General features: G+C 38.8%; 1 protein-coding gene across 1 annotated transcript in view; it reads right to left on the bottom strand.

Moving 5' to 3' along the window:
* Positions 1–16,524, bottom strand: part of EZR (ezrin) — a 40,083-nt gene that overhangs the window by 11,147 nt on the left and 12,412 nt on the right. The window contains exons 3-7 of the mRNA XM_014057679.2: positions 10,946–11,029; positions 7,760–7,855; positions 5,565–5,839; positions 3,673–3,756; positions 3,072–3,218 (exon numbers count right to left, since the gene is read on the bottom strand). Of these exons, the coding sequence (XP_013913154.1) occupies positions 3,072–3,218; positions 3,673–3,756; positions 5,565–5,839; positions 7,760–7,855; positions 10,946–11,029 (686 nt within the window). The remainder of the gene's footprint in view (positions 1–3,071; positions 3,219–3,672; positions 3,757–5,564; positions 5,840–7,759; positions 7,856–10,945; positions 11,030–16,524) is intronic.

The raw sequence follows: 16,524 nt of genomic DNA, 5'->3' as shown, positions 1-16,524 counted from the left end.
TTTCCAAGGCCATTGTAACTTTGAACTGTCATTAAATGAATGGCATTTGAGTCAACACTATGTGGTTCGCAAAACACAATTTTGTACCTGGCTTAGTTGATGTACTTTGACATAGCAATACCAATAGCACTTAGACTTCACAGTGCTTTACAATCCTCTCTAAGTGGTTTACAGAGTCAACATATTTTCCCCAACAATCTGGGTCCTCATTTTACCCACCTCGGAAGGATGGAAGCCTGAATCAACCTTGAGCATGGTGAGATTCGAATTGCCAAATTGCAGGCAGCCAGTAATGAGCAGAAGTAACCTGAAGTACTGCGTTCTAACCACTGCAACTCTGACATGCTAATAAATATCATTTTTGAGTACATGAGCTACATGACTGCCCATCCCATTCTGTATAGCATCAAATTCCAGGGATTGGGGGGGAAAATAATTCAGTCTCTCTTTCTCCCTCTCTCTCTTTGTACCCTTATTGTTCTAACACCTGTATTCTTCTTTACATCACGTTTTTTAAATCTTTAATCTTCACAGAGACATAAGGCTCTTCCACATAAAGGTTTCATCCATTTAAATCTCCTTTATAATATATAGGTATTAATTTAATCTTGTAGAGATCCATGTTATAGTTAGAGCAAGGCTTACACTGGAACTTAAAATCTGAGCAAAGATCATCCTCCTCATACAAAGAAACACACAAGTATATAACTCACACAGAATAACGAGCATTGTGTGTTAATGCTTTTCAACATATACAGACTACTGTTTTAAAGCTATTGATGTGGTAATTAAGTGTCGGAATGCAAAGGCAGTTTTCATAATGAAAAATGGAAGTGCTGTTATTTATATGCTAAATTCAGTATTAGCCATAGGTGTGCCTTACCATATTCCAACCTCCAGCAATTTCTATGCATTCAAGTATGTAGTAAAAATAAATAAGGGGGGGGGGGAAGCAACAACTTAACTTACATATTATGAAGATTCAATTATGAATCACTAGAGGTGCCAATGTTTAATTTTCTGGGCACATCCCCCTCCTCAGATTTTCCTTCAGAAGCAAATGTTTCCTCCTGCAGGCTTTATATAGCTTGTAAAACCAGTTTGAATGACTGTGGCTACACAAAGAGACCTGTCATTCAAGAATCCAGAAGTAGTTTCACTCATGCAATCCTTAGAGTGACACTCCTTATTTTCTAGGTGTGATTGGTTTGCTAGGAAAAAAAACCCTTCTTCGATGATCCTGGTATAATTTTGATTAAAAACCTCAAGAAAGACCTAGCATGTAGCCTTTTTTTTCAATGTTTGCAGACAGTTTCTCCTGTTTGAATGTTTGTCTGGTTTAAAATGTGCCTTTGAAACAAATTCAAGTTACTATTTATAAATAATCTACTACGCTTCAAAAGTAAGCTCTAGTTAATTTAAAACTTGTATATCCTTGTTGTATTGAACAAGTATTATGTGAAAAGGAACCATTCCTTTTTATATTTAATTGTTATCATTCGGTTACTTCTGTCTGATTTCCAGATTATCACTAATGCTATTTCCTCGAATCTCTTCCTTAATAAGGAACCCTAGAGCTACTGGCTTAAAATAACAAAGATTGTCAGTTTGGTATTCCAAGGATTTGACTTGATTTTACCTGCACTATTTCCAGATAAAGCCAACCTGTTGGCTAAGAATCATTTCTCACTAATGGCTCCTAGCTTGGAATAAGCATAATGAAAGTTCTCCAGTGGGGAAAAAGCTGAGTGAGAATCCTGGATGATTCAGCAAGGCTTCTTAAATGGTGACGATACTGTGAATGCATTCTGCTCAGACTTGGTTACTCTAATCAACCACAGCTCTCGAAACAGAGATTCCCTAGCCTTAACTAAAGATGACAGGAATTGAATCTGAGGCTCTCTACAGGCAAAAGATGCACTCTTCCCTGACTATGTAACACATACAATACAGAACAGGTTATTAAGACTATAAGACTATAATATATGTGTCTGTTTGATACTTTGTAATCTTCAATTCAATGACACAATGCATCATAGGGCAACAATTACAACGCATCTCAAATAGGCTAATTTACAGAATACATCCAACAACTGGAACCCATGATTCCCAAGGGATTGAAATTTGGCCGAATTGTGGCCGAATTCAGCAGCATACCTTTTGAGTACACTTCCCAAAAATCCTTAAGTTATTTGGCACAAGGAAAAATGGGAGGACTTTATCTTCACTCCCTTATCGCCCATTGGAACCTGCTCCCAATTGGTTGGCAGTAAGGACTAACAGATTGCTTAGGAACTGAGGCTGAAATCTGAAATCTCTTAATGGTGGTGACCAGTAAGGGAGGAATGAGTGACTCAGATGCCTGCTGGCAAGGGTGTGTTGATGGTCAACGGGTGGGCCCTCTTTCTCCTTGGAGAGAGGGGTCCCTTGGTGTCATGCCAAAATAGGGTGTGGGGTGCAGTTTTCCTTGTGGTCTGCCACTCCCTTTGTTCCTCCTCCCCCCAACAAAATGGGAGGAAGTTCTGTAGGTCAGCTAAGTGGTGGAGGAAGTAGTTTCACCAGAGCTTTCCTGAAATTCATGAGTGAAGGCAAACATCACAAATGTATAGTATACACGGAAAGCAGAATGTGCCAATGGATCATGGATTGTCTACATTATCCTTTGGCTCATATCCAAACCTTAGATCATGTAGATGATTGTTCCTGATTCTGTCCAAAACTGAAAATGGACTTGGCTTCTGATTTTTTTTTAGAATTATCATTAAGGTATGATACATAATAATAAAGACAAGCCATGTGATGATTATTTCCAAAGCCCCTGTCTGTCCTTCCGAAACCACATGTCTGTACATGAATTTAAGAAGAAAACAGCACCGTTAATGCGATAAAGCAAGGCAAGTGACATTGAAGTCACATGCACTCCAGCACAATATTATTTGGCATACAATCTGAAAGGCAAGGTGACCTTAGCAGATATGATTGCGATAAAATTACACATCAGAGATGAGGTAATTCTTTGGCACAACAGCAGCTTTTTACTCTTACAAAGGATTACAAATATCTCCACTTACTTGTCTTCCTTTTCATAAATGTTGAGCCCAAGTGCATCTACTCCCAACCAAAGTTCTGTTCCTTTCTTATTTTTTATTTCAAAATAGTTGATTCCATACATTTCAAGATCCTGAGCAATCTTCAAATATTCCAGCATGGCATTTTCTCTGGTTAATACGAAATGGGAAATGTTAAGACTTGTTTTCAAGACTGATGCAGAGCTTTGAGGTGCTGGGAAAATACAATATTCAGACTGATAGGTGTAACAGAAAAGATCTAAAAGAACGAACTCACTTCCCTATTACTAACCCTTTCCTCCATTTATCAATTTTTATGGTTTTTTTCCCATTGTTTGTTCAATATTATTTCATTAACTCTATTGAATCATCTTGGATTTGCCTATATAGTATATATACATACAAGATATTTTTATTTATATCAATAGTAATTTAATATAATGAGTGCAGAACAAAAGAAAGTGGTGCTTTAAAAATCTTCTCTAGTGCTTAGATTTCATATAAGATATGGGTTTGGAATAAGAGAATTAAACATTGGACATTTTGAAAATAATTAAGACCAATTTTTAAAAGTCAATTTAAAAAAATCAATGATATAACTCACTTAAGCATTCCACCATGTTCAGCATGCCACACTTGAATTCTTTCTTCCCATTGTTCTCTAGATAGTTTATGTTGATCCATTACTCTAAAAATAGAAAGGTATACCATGAAATTTAAGGTTTAATTTGTTTTATTTACAAAAATGTGCTAGCGAACTTGGGTATATGGAAAAGATCGCACAAAATGTTTAAAGTAAAAAAAATCACTTTTTTGAGATTTTTTTTTTTAAAAAAACATGAACCTTGATCAAGTTCCAATACTAGTCTTTTAATGATTAAACTCTAGCTTTACTATAAAGTTATTCTTTAAGGATGTGCAAATGTCTGCAAAAGTTCCTGGGCCAATGATTTTTGTACTCAAGAGTTCCATGGAACAAACTGATGCCTTAAGGCAGTGTTAAATAGCAGTAATTTATTAGTTTATTAACTGAAACCAGAAATGAATTGAGAAATAATAGACCTATTCAACCAACACTCTATCTTGATAATATTTCCCCATTTGTTTGTTGCAATTTTCATTAGGCTTAGATCACATTTTATTTCAAGACCTCAAAGTGGTACATGTAGTTCCTTTAATTTTCATTATAACAACTATCCTTCGAAGTAGTTTGAGAAGAGCGACTGATTCAAAACCTTAAGCATTAGCCTCACTACCGTGTTTCCCCGAAAATACGACCTCTCCTGAAACTAATGCCTTGCCACATTTTTTGCATGGGCAAAAATATAAGCCCTCCCCCGCAAATAAGCCCCCTGGACAACACCTCCCTCCAGCCAGGCAGAGCACTACTCATCGACCTAGCGGTTTCCCGAAGGCGCCAAGCTGCAGAAGCCAGGGGGAAAGGTGCTCACGTTGCTTGGCACCTTCGGGATACCACTAGGTTTGGGAGTGGTGTTGGGCCTGGCCGGAGGGGGGAGTTGCCGGGAGGTTGCTCCCTTGCGAACTGGCTCCTGAAGAGCCGGGCACAGCCTCAGGGGCAAAGCAGCCATGAGGTGACCACGTTCACAAGCAGCTGCCCGGCAAAACCCCTCTCCAGCCGGGCAGAGCACCATTCACTGATCTAAGGGGTATCCCTAAGGCGCCAAGCCACCTGGCATTCTGCCTGCCGCCCCCAGCTCCCGCGACTTGGCACATTCGGGATACCCCCTAGGTCATGGAGCTCTGCCTGGCTGGAGAAGGGTTTGCGTGAGCGCCTATTCCACCCCCACCACGCTCCGAGCATAATTTCTTCTACGGCTTCCAAACTCCAAAACCCGGCTGCCGAGTCTTCCAGCAGCGGACGCTCTAGGAGTGCATTCTATGGTTGTGGGCTGGCTGCTGGAATTCTCGCTGTCTGGAAGACTCCCTGTCTGGCAGCCGGGTGGTTGCTCGTGAGTGTAGTCACCTCATGGCAGCTTCACCCCTGAGGCTGTGCCTGGCTCTTCGGGAGCCAGTTTGCAAGGGAGCAGCTGCCTGGCAACCTCAAAACAATAAGCCTCCCCCTATAACATGCCCAAGGTCATATTTCGTGGGGCAAAAGAAAATAAGACCCTGTCTTATTTTCGGGGAAACACGGTATCATGTTTAGTTGCTAACTATTATGTGCAGTGCTAGAACCCCATAAGCAATGAGCATCCCTAATATTCTAAAACATTTTTAAAAATCTTAAATTGTGCTAAGTTTCATGAAAATTATAACACACTGTAGTTCTTTTCTATTACTAGTATTTTATCAACATTTTGAAAAACGAACCTCAGACTTTTCATTTTATCGTGTCACTCTCTTCTTAATACATTGGCTATCAGTCATAACAGCTGCAAAAGCTGTTCTAAGTGTCTTTTACACATCCCACATTCTTATCTTGAAGAATAAGAATTGGGGAGAGCTGGGCCTCAGGGTTTCAACAGAAGTGCTTACCGCTGGGGGACCAGACGTTCAGAACTGAGATACCCAGCCTTGTGCAGTTCTTTATTATAATCTCCAAATTTGGATTGCACAGCATAAGATCCAAGAAGGACAGCAGTTTCCGGTGGGCAGTAGATCTCGTCGCTAAGAATTCCTTCTTTCACTTGCAAGAAGAACAGTTTCTGCGTGATATCCTGGATCAACTCTACAGACACATCCTCAGGGAAAAACTTGGCCCGGAATTTGAACTGGAGAGGATTCTCTTTCCTGATTTCTTGAGCAGAGACCTAAATAGAGATAAGTCAAGTGGAGCAACAACAAGTATCAGTAAATTATGAAATACTAACTTGTTGAACACAAAGATATTTATTTATTCAATTTTGTTGCCGATTGACTCCAATCAATAATACAATTTTTATTATCAAGTTATTACATATTTTTAATCGTATGATTGTCCCCAGCTCCAAGGAATCAACTTATTTTAAATCTGTAAAAACAACAGCCTCTACTTAAGTATAAAAAGCTCTTCTGCCCCCAAAACCACCATTTCAATTGCCTTTCTGATTCTTATGACTTGATCAATAATGTTGCTCAGTAACTATTAGGAAGGTCATGCGGGATCCTTGGTGCTCTCTGAGCTCGGTTGTTTTTTTGCAGACATTTCATTACCCAAACCAGATAACATTATCAGTGCTCCTGATGATGTTACCTAGTTTGGATAATGAAACATCTGCAAGGGAACAACTACCGTGTTTCCTCAAAAACAAGACAGGGTCTTATTTTCTTTTGACCCCCGAAATAAGCGCTTGGTCTTATTTTCAGGGAGGTCTTATTATTTTTGAGGTGCAGGAGGCAGCGAGTGTGATCACCTTATGGCTACTGCTGTGTTGCAATATTTTCGGGGAGGGCTTATTTTCACGCATGTGCTCAAAGGCCCGATTGGGCTTATTATCTGGAAAGGTTTTATTTTCAGGGAAACAGGGTAGGCTCAGAGAGCACTAAGGACCCCTCCGTTCAACCCCGAGTTACAAATATTCTCCATTATTGATAATAAGGGTCATATTATAACATAGCTACATGTATGTGTGGGGGGAAGGGTTGTTTGAACAAGGAAACCTTTACATTTCTGAGGTTGTTTTTTCCCTGTAGCAAACATCAGGATTTGATAAGTCTAGAAATAGGAGCAACTATCTTTCAGGATGTTTGCACTGTCAGGAGATGTTTAACTTTCAGTGAGCATGAACATACATACATTCATTCATTCATCCTCTCTCTCTCTCTCTCTCTCTCTCTCTCATACACACACACACACACAAACTTTTTGCACTAAAGAAAAGGAAATTGCTTTAGTACTTAACAGAACTGAAATGTCTTTTTGAAAAACAAAAAGGCTGCTGTTTACACATCTGGCTTTGTGGTAAGGAAAGCTGGAGATAGTTCCTAATATTTGTTCCCTCTATGTGTCAACCAGAGTATGCTTGTTCTTTGTTTATTTGCTTAATAAGGGCAAACTAGGGAAAAGTTATCCATCATTATAACACATCTAAATTGCAATAATGAAAAATAAAATGATGTTAAATATTTTAAACATTATCTCGCTTAGATTATGTGTTCTTGACTGCTTGCAACTTCTTTATCTCAGTATCACAACACAACTTGAGTTTACAGATTTATATAGTCCCTTTAAATTGCTTTTTCTGCATCAGCATTCCTATTATGCACAAAATAAACTGTGTTAAGCATATAGGATTAGCCATTTTAAACAGCATTTACTAAATTAACATTCATAATTGACACAGTTGTTTCAATTGTCAGTTCAACTGAACTGACTGCAAAAGCTATAAATATATAGTTTTATAAAATCAGGGGGAGGGAGATGGAAACTTCTACTTTGCACGAATTGAGCACAATCTAGAAAGACTTGTGAAAGACTAACATAAACTTTGTATGTTTTTTTCAATACCATCATACTGTTTTAATCTGTTCAAGTATTAAGTAGTGCAAGTACAAATTATATTTTCACTTTTTTCCTAATAGATATTAATACTATTTATGCCTCCTATGAATGTTTACAAATAGGTCAATGGAAAAATAATTTTCTGAGATTGTGATTTGATTTAAAGATTTTAGATGGAACTGATTATCAATTAAATTGTGCAAACCTATCTTTGGACCTTTTAACAATCAAAATTAGTTTATTTCATTACCTTTTTCTCAAGCTTCAGCCAGGTTGGGAAACCTTTATTATCCGTATATTGAAGACCAAAGTACCATACTTCACGCAAACCTATAGTCTTCACCACCTGAAAGGAATTAGGAAAGGTTGAAGCAGTGGGTTTAAAGCTGTAACACTTCCTGAGACAATTCATACAGGTAATATTAAACCATTAAAGTTTTGCCATGTCAAGCAAATGACAAAAAGTGTTGCATCCACACTTAACTTTCTAATCTAAGCTGAGAAAAAAAGAACTGGTTTCAAAGACTGAAGGAAAGACATACTGTTCATGCTGATAGATTAAAATATAAAACAGTTATTTAGAATACTATTTAAAATGTTAAACTAAAATGCAATTTCTGCTTGAAATAAATTCATTTATAATAGTACTGTTATAACAGTAACCCCATTAGGCTCAGAGTCTTGGCCAAGGAAAATTTAGATTGCATCCATACTGTATTTTTGAATAATAACAACACCTTAATAAAGCATGACAATGTTGTTTGAATACTCCATCTTTTATAAATCAATGAAGACTAATGCAATGTAATTAAATATGTATGTTGGAAGATTATTTTTATGTCAAAGGTTATATCTCTACATTATGGTTGCTTCCCTTTTGTAGTGATTTTTTTTCTGTATAAACAATGCAATGGACTTGAATGTAGCAACACAGGTTCAGGAAAATACATGTTTGAATTAAGGAAGTATTAAGTGAGCAGCAACGGAGGGCAACTACATGTTGCTGCCCATTCATCACCTCTTAAACTCAAACATGAATCTTCCTGACCCTGTGCAGCTGTGTGGCCTAAAAAATGTACAGTTTCTGATATTCCATAGTTTCAAACTAACTAGCAATCCAATTCTATAAGAAACTAGAGGAACATGGTGAAATTGCTATTAACAATTTATAAGGGTAGTCTTTGATTTACAACCATTCAAAGTTAGAATGACACTAAAAAAAGTGACTTATGACCCATAAGTGGATCATAAACATGATTCAGAGAAAAGGAAAGAAGAGTGGAGAAGCTAGAAGCCAGAGGAATGGCATTTTCCTGTAAGCAGCCAAATTAGAAAGGAATTTTTTGTGCAATAGAATAGTGATTCATATTTGTAGAATCTGAAGAACAATGGTAGTAGGGATATGAGCAAGAGAGATTTTGTATACTGATATGAAAGCATTCGAGGGATCTTACTACCTTGAGAAATCAATGGCCGAAGCAGAAAATCAAGTTCAAAATAATACATTTCTTTTTTTTATTTATTATTACATTTATATGTCATCTATCTTGCTGTTGAAGTTTTACTTTAACATTATCAATTTATTTCTGTATCAAATGAATATTTTGACAATAGTTGACAATTGTTTGTCAATTGCATTGACAAATGTTCTGATTGTTTACAGTTCGTGACAATTGCTTTAACTTATTTATTTTTTCTGACCTGTTCACCAATTTGAACAAATTGTAAGCTATTGATAGATATCTTGATTAACTATTCTGTAAGCTGCCTTGAGTCACCATGGACAAATAGGCAGCAATATAAATTTAATCAATCAATAAACAAACAAACTTGCCTCCAGCCAAAAAATAATCCAGTAGCTGTAGTTTCCCTCTGGTTACTGCATTTAATTTAAGATAAAGTATCTTCCAACTTTTAATTAGCAGTAATAATAATAAAATAACTATGCTAATGATCCCTCTGTGGGACATGATAAAGTACAGCGTTTAGTTTCATTTCATGTAGAAAATAAAAAATGATATAAGCAAGGTAAAAATGAAAATGTTTCTGGGCATATTTCCTCATGGCATTAAGATATAAGACATATAGAAGCTTGAATTTCCAAATAAGATTGTAAAAATTAATGAAAAAAAGAAAAAAATATTGAGAACTGCTTCTTTAAAATACACATTTCAGGGATAGGTATGCTCAAGTTCTTTGTCTTCTCTGATTGTTATTTACTTGGTCTGGAAAATATATGCACCAGAATTAAAATATTTAGAAAAAGCAGGTAGCTCAGGATAATAAAAATAGTAATTAAACACCCCCACCCCCCAAAAATCCTGCTGAATTTCAAATAGGGGAAATAAGGCAAGTTTTATAGTTATTACACTAGCAAGGAAAACCTGTTGTAAAAAAATCTGTAGCAGGTGTTAGTCAGGAAAAGCAGGAAAAAAAGAAAGTTAATTAAGGCTAACATCATCAATAATCAGTCTTGAGTATTTAATGTCATTGTTATGTCATTCTAATTAGAATTCTAAGAAAGTGCATTAGGATTTGTTTCTCAGAATTTTAATTCAGTATTTTCAAACAGATTTACTCAACATCCAATAATGCCATCCCACCCCAATGGTGGGAAAAGAAAATCTAATAGATTATTTTATAGCAGGATAATATAGGCAACCAGTGGACTGCATATGGTTCCTAGATCCCTCTATTTCAATCAAAAATATCAATATAGTGAATAAAAGAAAAAATAAAGTATAACTTGAGGTTTGGAAAAATCACAGGAAAATATACAGCTAAGGTAAAGATACTAATGAAGAAGAGATGAAACAAAAGCAAACAACAACTACCTCCATGGTACTATCTTTTTTAAATAAAACAACATTTTGCTTAAGATCCTGTGAAGAATAATGAAGTTTTATGTGGAATAAACAGACAAGTTTCCAAAAAGGCAGACAGATACATGATCAGATAGCTAATGTAAGATAGGTAATAAGGAGAACAAAACTTATTAAGAGATTTCAATTTGTTCTGATCTGCAAATGGTGACAGAATATTAGTTATATTCAGGCTAATAGATGTGTCATAACACACCTGTGTTATGTGTTCAGAGGAACCTTTACAATGAATAAGAAATTGCTATAAGATATGAGCCTGGGAAAATGAAATGCTTCAGAATAGGAAGGAGGATAAGATACGAATGCTCATTGTCTTTTTATCTATAAGAAATATATTAAAAGACATGGGACAACTTTTGTTAGCTGATAATAATCTCATTATGAAAATACAATAATGAAAAGTCAAAAACCTAGCTTAACGTTAAATAGAATGGCAAGGGAAATGTCAACTACCACATTTATTGAACCTGCAGCTGATAGCAGAATAAGTGGTAGTTTATTCTCACCTGCAATTTCTTTTTCTTTTTCTAAATTCCATGCATGCTTATACTAACCTGGTCAAACAGCTGCTTCCCTGTAGTGTTAGGCTGGATGGCAAACTCCAGTTCTGCATCCATTGTGGTAACTCGAACGTTGACCTAGAAGAAAAGATTAAAACAATGCATAAGGAAATAAATAGGCTCAATAATTTCCCAGTTCATAGACAGTTACAGGAAAGTATGTTAATTTGAAAATCCGAACTATAATGTTTGTTTCACACGGCCATTTATCTCTCACACATGACTCTAGCCAAAATCAATGCATTAGCAAAATATTAAAACTGATCATTCTAGGTTCAAAATGTATAAAATGACCTCTTTTTCTAATGTTGAATTCTATTTAATACTGAATACCACATATGGTAAGACAACTGGCAATTTGTACTGGTCACTTTTTGTTCTATTATTAGTTATCAGTATTGTTGACTGTTTATAACAAAGGACATTAAATTCCATGGATTCCACTGCATGTTAAGATTTACTTATTACTTTACAATTTTCAATGTTTTTCTCAATCATTACCAACTATACCATTTAGGTACCTAAATTTATGGTTCTAGTAAGATCAATAGATTTATACCAAGACAGCCACATCTCTATCTAGATAATGTGAAAATGTTATTTTGGATACATCCATTTTTTCCCCTATTCTCAATGAAAAATGTATTTCAAAATGGTTTGTTCAATGTTCTTGAATTTCAGAAGATTGAGGTCTGCTCTTCTATAAATTCAAATATGCCAGGGTGTGCATAATTAGTATATGTGGGCCTTCTCAAATACCCCAAAATATTACTGGACTACAACTCCCAGTTGGCTAGATCAGTAGTCCCCAACCCCCGGTCCGCGGACCGGTGCCGGGCCGTGGAGTACCTGGCACCGGGCCGCGGAAGCCGGGTGTTCGCTGTCCCAGGCGGCCCCGCTGCGGGGAAACGGAAGCCCCGAGAACAAAACAGGCGTCAACGCAGAGAACGGGAGCCTCGCAGAAACAGCCCTTCGGGCGCTTCCTCTGCAGCCGGAAGCTTCAGCGGCCAAGGCGGCTCCGCTTGAAGAGGCTCTTCGAAGCTTTTTTCGGCGCCGAGAGGAGGGCTAACCCGCCCTCCCTAGCCAGGGCTCCGGCTTCGCCACATGCGATGCTCGGCGCATCCCCCGCTGCTGCATGGCCTGCGAACCCCGGCAGCTCCGCTTTCCGGCTGCAGCAAAAGTGACAAGGCACCTGCCGAGCGGCCCCAGCCCAGTTGGCAGTGGGCATACGGTCCCAGCCCAGCCAGCCTCATCGCAGCGAGGGGCTCTTGGGGAAGCCGCCTTGCTGGCCCCCCGACCGGCTAATTTGCAGGGCGAGGCTTCCCCGGATGCAGTCCCGGCGACTTCCCTTCGGCTCGTTGGAGCTGCCCCGCGGCCAAGAAGTAGCCGGGAGGGCGGCCGCGGCTCCCCTGGGCGAGGCCTGACCGTGTCTCAGGAGGCGCCCACGCGAGCACGGCTCAGCCGGCAGCCGGGCGGGCCTCCGGAAGCGCCGGCGTTCCTCTTCAGTGGGATCGCCGAGAGGCCGAGGGCAGAGCCGCTCCCTTCCTCCCCATGGAGCCCACCGTGGGGAGGGGGCGAGGAGGGAACCGCCGCCCGTCCCGGCAGGTGGGGGCGGCGGTTCACCGGGGAGGCGATCCGGAGGTAAGCACAGCTGACGACCACGCCCGCCCACCCACCTCCTTGCGGGCCACTTTGGCCTCGGCGTGCCGGAACTTGGACACCCTGAACAGGCTCATGCACCTTTCCCTGCACCTCTGAAGGACGCCGACCAATGACTGCCCTCTGGGCTAGTGCCCAGAACCACTTCGCGGGAGCCCTGTGGGCGGAGGGGGTGGGCAGGCAGGGTCGCAGGGTCGCAAACAATGCCCCCCCACCCCTGCGCGCGCTCAGCGGGCCACGGTAAAATTATCAAAGGCTGACTGGTCCGCGGCGATAAAAAGGTTGGGGACCACTGGGCTAGATGATTAATGCTCACCAACATATCTTAAGGGCATTAGGTTGATGAAGACGTATTAAAGGTCACAGAAAGAAAATGTTCATGGCTATCAATATGGTAGAGAATATAGCATTAGAAATATAAAACAACAATTAGTGTTGTTGGCAGTGTACAATTAAATTATACTTATCAGCGAAATACTTTTACACTAGTACATAGTTCCCCGATCTTTTCAGTTCTGCAGACTGGCGATGAGAGGAGAGAGAGGGGACAGTTCCCCACAAGTGGCTGGTAATTGTGCATGCAGCTCCATTTGCTCATGGAAGTGGTGATGAGCATTTGCTCGCCCACCCTGTCTGCGGCCGGGTTGCAAACAGCTCATGGCCCACTAATGGGCAAACAGCCCAGAGGTTAGAGATCCCTGCACTAATACACAGAACAAGTTTGAGAATATTGTACAGGAGTCCTTGATTTATGACCATATTGATCCTGAAATTTTGGCTGTATGTTGTTGTAGTCCTAAGTTTAGTCACCATGTGACCGGCTACAATTTTAAAATTGTTTCTACAAAATGAGACACCACACTGTTGAGTTAACCACATGGTTATAAGTCTGAATTCAGCTCACCAATGGAAAACACAAAAAAAGTCACAAATGGGAGCTGGTTGCCAAACATCTGAAGTGAGATCATGTGACTGTGACTGCTGGGGTGGTATAGCAATGATATCTTCAAGAATGGATGGTAACTAACTTTTTTTCAAATTCATTGTAACTTTTAACATTTGTTAAGAGATTGGTAAGTCAAAGACGACCTGTAATACTTTATTATTATTGCCTTCTTCCTGGATGTTCTGGATGCAACTCATAGATTTGCATACACGTATGCAGGCAGCTATAACAAAATAGCACCTTCCAGTTCTGATTTCCTGGAAGGTGACAAATTTCCAGATAGAAATTGAGGAAAGCAAATATCATTATATTAATATATATTCATATTCATATAATGAACATTATCTAATACTGGACAATGAAAATTAGATAATCACTTGTCTGAAATAGTATGGAGTCTCAATGCCTTGAGCAGTGGCATTGAATTAGACTAGAAGACCCCCAAGGACCCTTCCAACTGGTTATTCTGTTCTGAAAATACATGCATGTTACATTCATTAACACAAAACAGTTCCTTTCTCTTATTAGCCTCTATTAATAGTACAAACTAAGTAATTGCTCCATTGGTAATCCACTATTTCTGCCATATTTTTTTTTCCTTTGGCTGAAATTATTTTCTTGGAAAAGAAGCAAAATATTTGCTACTTAAAACACAAAAGAATTACAATTTATTTTCTGTGTTTTTTGCTTTATTTCTTTTTCCCTATTCTTTTTTACGATTCAAAATGTGTACTGGTTTTATTCTATTGAAAACTTATTTAATAAAAATTAGAAAAGAAAAAGAAAAGAAGCTATTTGCTGTTTGAATCACGAGGGGTGAACAAATAAAAAACTTTAGTACTAGAACCATACAAAGCAGTAAACGAAGGCCTTTTGCAATGGCCACTTCTTATACAATTTTCAGTTTAGCCTATAGCTTAATTATTCTCTCCTGGTCTATATAACCCTATCAATTTTGGGGGGGGATAAGCCAAGTAGCTTAGATGCGGTTACCTACAAAAATCTTTCCTTTTATATGCAACTAAAAAGAATCACTTCCCACTCAAGGTTTTATAACACATCTTCTTCTATTACATTAAACATTACACCATTTTAGAGATCTAGTAGTTGTACATAAGACTTTCAGGGATTGCACAGGATTCTGGGGTAACAGATTGTTCTCCACTATCAAATTTTACTGCAGATAATATAATGGCTGTAAAGGCATTTGATCTCAACAGTGCTTTAAATTTCAAGAATATGGAGAACTGTAGAAAAAAGGGATAAAATGGCCTAGACCCATGATGGCAAACCTACGGCACGTGTGACATAGGTGGCATGCAGAGCCCTCTCTGTGGGCATGCAAGCTGTCGCTCTATCACAAATGCACTCGGACTTCCCTCCAGCCAGCTGATTTTTGGGCCTCTGCAGTGCATACACGAGGCACATGTGGGAGACATGTGAGCTTTCATGGGCGACTGGAGGGGGCTGTGTGCGCATGCACAGGGGTGGGGGGGGGAGCATGGGTGTGTGTGCGGTGCATCCCCCAGTGGCCCATTTTTGGTCCCAGGAGGCTGCAGGGAGGCCAAAACAGGGCACGGGGAGGGTGTCACACGCGCATGCACAGGAATGATGGGTGCAGGGGGGGGCGTGTGTCACGTGCACATTGCATTATGGATGCACTTTTGCACGCGATAACAAAAAGGTTAGCCATCACTGGCCTAGACTATTTAGACCCTAAAAAATCATCTGAACATTGGAGTTAAGTAGCTACGTAAACATTCTGTGCAAATGTTATACTTGACAAGAATGTTCTCTTTATTTTCACTGAGACCTTTATGTATTTTACGCACCATTATTGTACTTCTTGTGATCTACTCACAATCTCATGATTTTATATGTTTAATCACATTAAGTAAAACAAAATTTTAAAAGGTATTATAAAAAAATAACCTTGCTGCTTGAGTCTATTTTAATAATCTGAATCTTTTAGCTGCAGAAATGTTATTTGTATGCTGTGTTCTGTTGTCAGCAGAAAACAAGTGATACGAGTGTAAAGTCACAAACTACAGTTTGAACTTTGATCTTTATAGCTTAAAAACGCTGATCTTATTTAGCCCTGGGCAACCAAGGCTGTTTAAACCTTTTACATTTCTTATACACTGCAACTTAAACTATCATAACTAAAATCTAGAAGAGAAAATGCTGCATACTGTAGTTTCAAGATGTATTACTTTAATCTTTTGAAAAAACAAACAGTCTGAAATGTTAACATAATAAACAAAAACAAAAAAACCTATTAAGTATAAGAATTGGACCGAAATATCTGTAAGGCGAGGCAACAGATTGTGGAAGATTGGCTTAAGGATGTATTTTTATTTCTCTGTCTTTAAATTTCCTATTGGGTTAGCGTCTAAAAGAAGCAGCTGATTTTTTTCTAAAAGCTGCTCTCAAGCTTTCCACTTCCTCTCAGCAAAGTCTTTATATGTCTCAATTCATTCCTGCATTTATTATTCCACTTACTTATACTAAGTGTGCATTTGTGCCATTTTGAAAAGGATAGGACAGAGGAGTTCTTAAGAGTCTCCCACTTTTTAAAATTGTTGTTGACACTGCACTGTTTCAGATAATGAGCGATATCCAACACCACATCCTTATGCAAGAATAAATTATCTTCATTAGTTAATCCTCCAATTCTTTGGGACAAAGTTTGGGTGTATGCTGCACAGTTTTGAAAAGAGGATGGGAATCTCTTTTGGTTATTGGGCCTTGGTTCACAAAGTAGGACTAAACTTGGGCAAAACAGGTTGCAGGACTCACCACAGAATATAAGCAATTAAAACAATTGTGGCTGAATTATGCTGCATATATTTATGCTGATTGGATTATCACTGCCCAATTAGGGTAACAAATGGTTCATGTTTCATGCAGAGACTCCGAAAAGGACAAAGAGAAAAGCAGCAGTTGTAGCAAATGTCTTCCCAAGCAG

The sequence above is a fragment of the Thamnophis sirtalis genome, unplaced genomic scaffold (genome assembly GCF_051295495.1).
Source record: "Thamnophis sirtalis isolate CommonGarterSnake01/CBP01778 unplaced genomic scaffold, rThaSir2_p1.2 scaffold_6, whole genome shotgun sequence".
Classification (NCBI taxonomy): domain Eukaryota; kingdom Metazoa; phylum Chordata; class Lepidosauria; order Squamata; family Natricidae; genus Thamnophis; species Thamnophis sirtalis.
Note: the sequence above shows the minus strand (reverse complement) of the source record. Positions and strands in the feature narration are given on the sequence as shown.